This window comes from Lactuca serriola, chromosome 9 (genome assembly GCF_051521515.1).
Source record: "Lactuca serriola cultivar US96UC23 chromosome 9, Lser_US96UC23_V15, whole genome shotgun sequence".
In the NCBI taxonomy this organism is placed as follows: Eukaryota; Viridiplantae; Streptophyta; class Magnoliopsida; order Asterales; family Asteraceae; genus Lactuca; species Lactuca serriola.
This window is the reverse complement of record NC_136416.1, coordinates 185,452,040-185,462,432: the sequence shown is the minus strand read 5'-3', so window position 1 is coordinate 185,462,432 and position 10,393 is coordinate 185,452,040. Positions and strand designations below refer to the sequence as shown.

The 10,393-nt window shown below is 33.6% G+C and overlaps 2 protein-coding genes across 2 annotated transcripts; both read right to left on the bottom strand.

Moving 5' to 3' along the window:
- Window positions 1-546: 546 nt before the first annotated feature.
- LOC145076372 (uncharacterized) lies at window positions 547-867 on the bottom strand. Its single transcript, XM_079022267.1, has one exon. The coding sequence runs from the start codon at window positions 865-867 to the stop codon at window positions 547-549; it is 321 nt and encodes a 106-aa protein (XP_078878393.1).
- A 519-nt stretch (window positions 868-1,386) lies between these two features.
- Window positions 1,387-4,710, bottom strand: LOC145073892 (uncharacterized). The gene is made up of 2 exons (XM_079020365.1): window positions 2,029-4,710; window positions 1,387-1,949 (listed from the first exon to the last, which is right to left on the bottom strand). Exons 1-2 carry the CDS (start codon window positions 4,688-4,690, stop codon window positions 1,576-1,578), a joined length of 3,036 nt encoding a protein of 1,011 aa, XP_078876491.1. The 5' UTR covers window positions 4,691-4,710; the 3' UTR covers window positions 1,387-1,575.
- Window positions 4,711-10,393: the final 5,683 nt, after the last annotated feature.

The following is a 10,393-nucleotide window of genomic DNA, read 5'->3' as shown; positions in this document are numbered from 1 at the left end:
CTGAACCATTGTGGAATACGAATGTCACATCTGATGGGATGTAGTCTGAATAACCGGCAAATTGACGACTGGAGGTAGGCATCGGGCCTGATGGTTGCATTGGAGGTGGTCCATTGGAGCCCATTGTGTCATTGGTTCAAAAACTGTACTTGTTTCGTAAGTATGATTAGCCTAGTGATTTGTAAATTGGTTTGATCCATGAGAAGGGTATGGTGAGGGCGACAGATTTCATGATTGTGAGTTGTTCCAACTTTGTTGATCTCATTGATTTCCTTGGTTCCATTTTTGGTGGCCATGACCTCCACGTCCCTTGAAACTTCTGTCATGTCCGCAAAGAATTGAACATCGATCGCGACTGCCTGCACTCTACCCGAATAGTTGTTATAGGTGGGAGTTTGACCATGTTAACCAACGGCAACGTTTGGTGATGATCAATCGACTGAAGTAGGAGCAACAAGAACAGTGTGAGTTTGATTTTGTATAGTGGTTTTTCTGTGTTGTTCCAGCTGTCACATGCTTAGTGGTTTTTCTGTGTTGTTCCAACTGTCACATGCTACGAGCCATCTGCCATGATGGAGAGCTTTGATTGATATATGCCCCGATGATATCAAATTCTAGTGGTAGTCTACGAACCATCTGTAAGATGAGTCTTGCTTCAGCGACAGGGTTATCAACATCTTCTAGTAGGTTTGCTAAATCTTTCAATTTCCGACAATAGGCTTCCATTGGCGAAAATGCAACCAGATTGAGATTGGAAAATTCTTGTTCGAGGGCTGCTACACTAGAGCCTTTGTTATTAATAAATTTTTCTTTGAGTTTGTTCCGTGCATCTATAGTAGTGGTATCACTTTCTAGAATTCGAACCATTAGTTCATCGGATAGAGTGTTGTATACCCATTGCAAAACAAGTGCATCAATCTCCAATCTCCACACACTGAAGATAAGTAGGACCGGTTTTCTTCATAGTTGGAGTGTCATCAGTATGATCGAGCACCTTGTAGGCTTTGGCATGAACACAAAACAATTTTGTCCACGAGGAGTATATAACGTTGGTGCCATCTAGGGTTCGTATCTTAGTTTGAATGTTTGTTACAATGTACGCTGGATGTAGAGTTGTGACCTTCACTTCGCTTGAACCAACATCATCTTTGCCCATGATGGCGACCTCTTGAAGGAGAAAGAAAGGGAGAAGATCGAAGGCATATGAAGATGCTTAGATAAAGTTGTAGCTATGGATTGAAGGGTAGCTGTCTGTTCCAGGGTTGTGGCTGTGATACCATAATAGCGATTACAGAATCATGAATTGCTTTCTATTGATAAACAATGCCCTATATAATGTATATATGGGATAAATGCAAACGGACACACCCATATAATCAGGAGATATAATATGAAATAATACAATAAAATACATCTTCCAAATATATATTATCCTAATATATGATCGGCTAATACAAAATGTACCTCAAAATGTTATATTTTATTTAATACATCTGTTCCATTTATGCTAACAAATACTAAAGTACTCCTATATTGAACAAAATAAAAACCGAAAATATTGACTAAGAAGTAACCTCAAATATTTTGAAGTGTTTCCAGAATATGTTGCAACCCGTGGACTACATTTTTGATATTCATCCGTTGTGGTGGGGAATCCGCGGAGCATGATACTCCAATCTTGATAATTGAAGCCACACAATGTTCTATATTATTTGCATTTTCTAACTTACCTTGCTTAGAAATAGCATCCTCTTGAAGAAAAGGTAGAATGTCATCATCAATAATATTGGTTATAGAGTCTGGCAAGGTTGTGTAAGCAAACTTATGAAGGTTAAGATCTTCGCGAAAGATGTTGTCTGTTGGCATTTTTCCTGTCATCACCTCCAATACTAGTATCCCAAAACTGTAGACATCACCACTAGTTGCCATCTCACTCCCGAGACCATACTCTGCAAATTATAAGCATTTACTTTAGAGAAAGGTAATACAAGAGATAAATAGGAGCATCTCAGGATAGATGAATCTTACCCGGAGGTGCATAACCGATTGTTCCCCGAATCACAGTTGTGTTGTTTTCGTTTGCATGTGTTCCAAGAAATCGAGTTAAACCAAAATCTCCAACATGAGCCACCATATCATCATCGAGTAGAATGTTGCTAGGCTTCAAGTCACAATGAACAATGGTTGATATGCAGTGATTGTGAAGATAGTCGAGTGCAAATGCAACATCAAGGAGAATATTTATTCTTTGAAGAAGGGTGAGTCTAGATTTACTTGCGGGTGAATGCAACCAATCATGTAAACTTCCATTGGGCATGAACTCGTATACCAAAGCTTTGAAGTCATTGCCTTGAAAGTCAACACTTGAACATGAAGTCATTATCTTCAATAAATTCCGGTGTCGAATACTCTGCCATGCTTCACACTCTGTTATAAAGCTTTTGTGTGCACCTCGGTTTTGAAGATGCATGACTTTGACTGCAACATATCCATCATCATGTTTAAGGATTCCTTTATAAACAGAACTGAACCCACCCTTGCCAATCAAATTTTCTTCGGAGAAGCCATTGGTAGCCTTGAAAAGTTGAGTATACGATATTTTCATGAATTGTTCATCCGTTGATGATTGATAAGGTTGGCCTTTCCTTTTCATACACCAAACATAGACAAAGCATAACACTGTGAAAACTATGAATGCAATCAAAATGACTATAGCAAACAGTGGAAATCTTTTTTTAGCTTTGCGTGTCTCCTTGCATTTAAGTAACCCAAGTTCAACCAAGCCACCACAAAGCCTACTATTCCCCAAAACAGAAAATGCACTTGCATTGGCAAACACTCCTGTCATCGGTACTTCACCCTCAAAATCATTGAAGGATAGGTTTACGTATTCTAATAAGATCAACCGTTGTAAGAATTGTGGAATTTGGCCTGATAAATTATTATGAGAGAGATCGAGTTTCGAAACTCCTCTCATGGAACTTAACGATGGTGGTACCATGCCATTAAATAAGTTACCTTTAAGTGATAAGAATGAAAGGCTAATACAACCACCAAGGCTACTAGGAATGCTACCTGATAGGTTATTGTTGGATAAATCCAAAGAAGTCAGCATCTTGAGGTCACCAACCTCTATTGGAATCGACCCAAATAGGTTGTTTTTAGAAAGATCTAATGCTATGGTTAGAGATAAAAGTTGAAGAAGTTGTTTTGGTATTTGGCTGCTGAGTTTATTGTCATCAAGCTTCAACTCTAATAGATTATGACAATTTCCCAAGCTTGATGGAATATGCCCATCCAATCTATTGGAATGTAACCAAAGTTTAGTCAACAATGATAAGTTCCCAATGGCATCTGGAATCGGCCCTGAAAATTGGTTCCTATCTAGATAAGCAATTTGTAGGTTTTTAAGCTTAGAAATGGTATAAGGGATTTTTCCTGTGAACTGGTTATTAGACAAAACTAAAACTTCTAAGCCCACTAGATTACCTATACTTGAAGGGAGGTTTCCATATAAATTATTTCGTAGTATAACAAGAAGACGAAGTTGATCAGAAAGATTACCAATTGATGCGGGTAACAATCCCTGAAACTTGCAATTCCGAAGATCTAATCTCTCTAATCTACTGCAGTTTTTCATAGTATCAATAAACTTCATATCATCAGCTTCTCCGAATCCATAAACATTATCACCCAAGGTTATTGACTGGATATCATTTAGTTTTGAAAAGTCGATTCTCAGCTTCCCACTAAAATTATTGTTGTTCACCTCAAGAAGTCCTAACTTCGAGCAATTAGATATCGAGGGTGGAAGAGATCCGGTTAGTTGGTTATTCCTTAATTGAAGATACTCAAGATGAGGGAGCATTTCACATAAGGTTGAGGGAAGACTACCAACAAGCTGATTTTCAGCCAAGGAAAAAGTTATTAGGAGTGAGAGGTTATAAATGGAATGAGGGATAGTTCCATTTAAGTTGGTATAACCCAAACTAAACTCCGTTAAGTTTTTCCAATTGCCGAAGGTGTCTGGAATGCTCCCACCCAACGGGTTGTAGAATGCATTGAACACTTTCATTGACGTTAAATTCCCCAAGAAAGCTGGGATTCCACCTGTTAAGTTATTATACTGAAGTAAAATGAAAGTAAGTTTCGAGAGGAAACCAATCTCTTTGGGTATGCTTCCAAGTAGATTGTTTTCATAAAGTCCAATTATTTCAATGTTAGAACAACCAGACAAGTTGGTTGGAATGACTCCGTTGAATTTGTTAGAGCCAAGTTGGAGGTAACGTAACCTGGATAGACGACCAAGTTCATGAGGGAGGGTTCCATGAAAGCTGTTGTTCCAGAGAAATAACCCACGAAGAAAACTGAGGTTCCCTACATAAGGAGATATCGAGCCTTGTAGGCCTTGTGAAAACATGTTTAGAGCAATCACTCTTCTGTGTCGCTTCCCACATATAACACCACTCCAATCACAGAAATGAAAGGAAGCGTTCCAAGAGCTTAGAGATTCGGATGGATCCAGAGTGATCATCGACTTCAACTGCAGTAACGCCCAATAATCAGTCTCGTTTCCGCCATTAGAAGAAGAAATGGTGGTGGTAAGCAGAAACATTACAAGACTAGAAAAGAAGAACTCAATACGAAAGTTCATTTTTGGAACTAAATATAGGAGTAGGGTTAATTGCATGCTGGCTTTTAGATTTATACCCAGTTTTTGAATGTGAATGTACGTGACATCCACTGATAGACAAATTCCTTATCACCTTGACCAAGTCAAATTTAGGATTTAAATAGTCAAATTAATTACCTATAGGATATTGCAACTAAATTGATACTCATTTTATATTTACTCTTTAGTTGTTTCAATAATATTATTTATATATGTTAAATGGTATTAACGTAATAGTGAAATTAATGACAACTTCATGACCCTACGCATATCAACATAACCACTGCCTGTCCGCATTTAATTCCATTATGCAGAATTATATATGGTGACGAGACGTCCAACGAGTTCATGCAAATCAAGTAACCACACAAATTCAACAGACACATGCATAAGTTGTGATGAAAATGATTTATGTAGGGCACATAACTTAATTTCAATAGGTGGAGGATAATTGATCAATTCTATAAAATTTGATTTGGCTTTATAATTTTATACATAGCGTATATATCCTTCTAATCTGAAATGATCGACTAACTTGCTCTCATGATATCTTTTTTATACTTCTTTCTATTTAATTTAAAGTTCTATTGAGTAAAAAGTAAGAGGACTCACCTCACCTCGACCCACATCGCTCTCCCTTTCATAATTTCTTAGTGAGAGACCAGATGCGAGCCTACGTATATCTCAAGGGTGTCCATGGACACCCCTAAGTTTGGGGTTTCTTTTGTAGATTATATGATAAATTTTCGATAGACATCCTTTGGAAAGACAAATTGGACACCTATAGCAACATAAACATAACATAATATAACAAAGTGATTTTAATTTTTAAAACTTGTCAAAGATAAGATCAAATCCAACCTAATTTTAATCTTTAAACTTGTAAAATGTAGTGCAACTGTATTAGGAGGTTAGGCGATGGTTACCAAAACAAAATCTTTTCTTTAAATATCCTTTGAAAAGATAAATCTTCTCAAACTTGTAAAATATAAGGTAAAAAAGACTACGATGGGAAAAAAGTAAGAAAATGGTGGAAACGCAAAACCCTTAAAAAATAAAAAATCATCGGGCTGTTGTCGTCTTGAAATTTTTTCTGCCACCACCAACTCTTTTGATGCTTCCAACATGGTCACGGTTCTACCCATCTCCATCTTCAAATATTATGGGATCTTGGTTCTTCCCAACATGGTCAGATCCCCGCTAGCGGCCCATCTTCGCCATCTACCGTCTCTTTCCGTCGACCGTCGACCGGCCGGTACCTTCTCCATTACACTCGTCTTCGTTATTTTGAGGCTTCTCTCTTTCTCTCTATTTAATATTTAGTCTATTGCATTGTGTGCTGAACCACCTATAATCTTGTTACCATTAAATACAAGTCAAAGTCTATATACTTTACTAGCATTACTGTTGTTCAAGTCAAAGCCTATAAACTTTACTAGAATCACTTTTGTTTAAGAGGAACGTTACTTGGTTAATGGTATATGGTATTATCTCCCAATATATATATATATATATATATATATATATATATATATATATATATATATATATATATATATATATATATATATATATATATATATATATCCTCATTCTTTTAGTTTTCATTTTCTTTCTAAATATTTTGATTTACTTAAATTATAGATTTATAATTATATTTATAACTACAGTTAATGAATCCCAAATAATGTTAATTAAATATGGTGTTGCTTGTTTATAAATTTGGTAATATTATATATTATTGATTAATGATTTTGAGTTTGTGACGATTACAGTATATTTTAGGTATAATATTAAAGTTCTTTTAGAAATGAAACAAGTTATTTTTCTCATGAGAATAGAAAACCAAATTGAAATAATGAACAATAAACTCCTTCTTAGAAGTATGAACTAAGTTACAGTTAATTTTTTATTAATTAGATTTTATAATTGAAAAACCGACCCGATAACAAATGTTTTTGATCAAATTTTTTTTTTCACCTCATTCAATTTGGACACACGTGAGTTTAAATCTTGCATTCGCCACTGTGAGAGACAATCAATGACCTCGTAACCCTGCAATATAAAATCATAGGGATTTGTTGAGAGTGGATGCCACAAGAGGATGCATAGGTTTAAACCGACGTCTAAGGAGGAGATTTGTGTTTTGTTGTTGTGCATCATTCAGAAGAAAAAAAAACCACCATAATCTTGCACATCATTATATACTTATAAAGCTAGCATTTTTTCTTAAATCTCATGCATTTGAAACTCCCATTCATTTTTCCTTTAACCACATTCATTTGAAACTCCCATGACTTTTCAATTTCTTTCTAATAATGATTATAAGTTGGTTAATAAGCTTAAATAAATATGAAACCTAAAATGTAATCATATATAAACTAAATTTCAATATTAAAAGAATATATATTTTCTTCTACTTATAAAGTTATGTTTTTAACATTTAATATATTATACTTAATTAATTAGGTTTAATATGTTGTTGTATGTAAACCATTATCATTTTAAAGCTACAATTTTTGAACAATTTGTGTAAAACACTTAAATTGTTATTTTAAATATAACCTTACAAGATCAACTTAAATATAAATTTTAGTTAAACTTAAGTAACCTAAAGAATATTTTGTAAATAGTTAAAAATGATAAATTGTAGTATCTTTCTAATAATGATTATAAGTTGGTTAATAAGGTTAAATAAGTATCAAACCTAAAATGTAATCATAAATAAACTAAATTTCAATATTAAAATAATATTTTTACTTCTACTTAGAAAGTTTTGTCTTTAACTTTTAACATATTATACTTAATTTATTAGATTTAATATGTTGTTGTATGTAAACCATTCTCAATTTAAAGCTACAACTTTTAAACAATTTGGACAAAATACTTAAATGGTTAATTTAAATATAACATTACAAAGTCAACTTCAATATAAGTTTCAGTTCTACTTAAAACTCAAAGTAAATATTTTGTGAATAGTTAAAAATGAAAAATTATAGTGCTAAATACAAAAACTAAATTGTAGTATCAATTTAACTAAAATATTTCCTAAAGATATTCGTATAATCGTTAAAAGTTTTCAAATAAGTAGTTTAAAATAACTTACAATAACAATAGTTAAAAATAACATTATATAAATGATTATATTGTTACCTTTAAAATAAAATAAAAATTGTTTGATGTTTTAAATAATTACAATGATAGAAATTAAAACGTTAAGCAAATAAATTCAAAAAAAAAATAATTTACAATAACAAAAACTATAAATAACATTAAACCATATATTATATTTAATTTTATTCATGAATAACCCACGGGTAGAGGCCATTCCAAAGATTGAGATTATGCAGTTTTAATAGATGTATATATTATCATATAATTCAAATTAATCAATATATTATATCAACTTAGTATACGAATTATTATATAAAATTTAATAACCACATTATTGTTATATTTAAAAAACATATATTGGTAAATATTTCAGCTATATAGATGCTTCTGCGCAACGCGCGGACATTCGCCTAGTATTAGAAAACAGTCCGTCATCATCTCCTATGTTTAGCTGTTTTTTTTTTTTTTGGAAAACTGAAGTTCAAATGGTTGTGGAGACTTGATTTGGATTTTTTTAAGTTCGGCAACTTCAAAATCAAACCTAAATCGAAACAAACCCAGATCAACCTACAACCACGACACGTTGATATGTCGTGACTATCGCGACAAGATGTTGTGGTTATAGCTTGACCTATGATGAGGACATGTTGTGGCTATAGGTCAACCTACAACGGCAACATGTCGCTATAGGGCGACCTACAATCAGTGCTGGGGATGAGACTGTGCAACCTATGCACATGAACAGGGCCTTCATCTTTTAGGGGCCCATTTTTTATTAATAATATACTATATCAGTTTTGGCCCAAAGTAAAGTCAACGTAAAATAGACAAATAGTCCACTAATGGGTCACGTAAGGCAGAAGGCGGCATGAGGAGCAATGTGATAAAACCAATTCGGCAATTCGTAAATCGTTATTCACTAATTCTCCTTCTGTATTCTTGCTCTAAGCCTCTATTCCTCTAAACGACACAACAGGTCAGCAACAACAGCAACATCAAAGGAGATCGACAAGACAACTCAGCCTTAGCGAGACAGGCAAACAATAGCGACATCAACATTCAAGGGTAGCAGTCGGTTTTAATCTGTATTCTGTAATCACTAATTGTCAAATCAGGTTGACAATCACTCAACCAGGTAAACGATTATATCAAATTTAATTTTACATTTATCAATGAGATAATTAGACAGTTATCATTATCAATTACATTATATTGACAAATTTAGTTTTTATCAGTTTTAATGTTTTATCGATTATCATTATCAGTTTTCCTTGAAATCTTAATTCTTGATTCTTGAATACTTGAAATCTTAAATATTGAAATCTTGAATGTTGAATCATGAATGAATGTTGTCATTGTTGGAATCCTAAATTAACTCAAAAACTAAAAATTAGAATGTTCTTCCCAAAATACCATTGGGTCATATTATTGATTCAATCATTCACTGATTCTTGAATACTTGAAATCTTAAATGTTGAATCATGAATGAATGTTGTCATGTTGAATCATTATTCATTTACCGGGTAGTCGGTTAGCGTTGCCATATGTAACTACTCATTAAAATACTATGATTTTGCTATGTTTATTACTAGAAAGTTTATCGTCGTTTTAAAAAATATCAATTTATGTAATTTAATTCGTTACATATTAATGCTTAAGGGCTTTTTTTCCACCTCGTCCCGGGTATTTGAATCCTCAGGACCGGGCCCTGCCTACAATCATGCCATGTTGGTAACCAAAGGTAAACCTATAGCAACGACATTTCATTGCTATAGGTCAAACAATGGTGACGGCTATACATAATTTATTAGTTTTTTTTTTAATTTCTTAAAAGTATATAGCGACTAACTATCATGATGATATGTCATAACTAAGCCCTATGGCCTAACTATTAGAATGAAGGACTTCGACAAACACAGTTATCTGGACGATTAAAGAAGCGAAAGATTGAAACAAGAACACAAGGATTAAAATGGTTCACTTCAAGCTACGTCTACTGTAGAACTAGAAATAAATTTTATTGATAATCTTCAAAAATACGAAAATACATTAATGTTACAATAAATGACATTATTTATAGAGAATCTTTGACCTACAATTCTTCTTAGACTGAGCCCATGGACCCATGACAACACCGACATAAGTTGGCCCATGAACATACAAACTTGTTTTCCAAGAAACTGAATGAACAAATTTTTCACTTCTCCACTGCTAGCAACTTCTTGTATTGTCAGCTTTACAGCCTATATCCTCAAGATTCTGTTGACCGAGACCTTTGATGCTAATAGAAGTTTGTAATGCTTATAGAAGCCTCTAATGTTAATAATGGAAGTCTATAATGCTTACAAAAGCCTCTAATGCATTTATATTAGATCAATATCCACATCTCAACATGCCATGAACAACAAAATAACTAGAACTCTCATGACTTCCTAGTATAATCAAATTACAAGAATTAATGTTACATACCTTCGATTTGTTGTAGTAAACAAATCACTTTAAACGCCTTATAGAAAACCTTGGAAAACAATCACTGAAAATCTTGTGCCTAGCTCACACCTAAAACACTAGAGACCCTAGAATGAAGAGGAGAGGGAAAAGAGACTA

Excerpts from the sequence above, each read along its gene's own strand:
- LOC145073892 (XM_079020365.1), bottom strand. The coding sequence starts at position 4,690 with ATGCAATTAACCCTACTCCTATATTTAGTTCCAAAAATGAACTTTCGT. Across the intron at positions 1,950-2,028 it reads AATCGGTTATGCACCTCCGG|AGTATGGTCTCGGGAGTGAG; the intron begins GTAAGATTCATC and ends TATAATTTGCAG.
- LOC145076372 (XM_079022267.1), bottom strand. The coding sequence starts at position 867 with ATGGTTCGAATTCTAGAAAGTGATACCACTACTATAGATGCACGGAAC.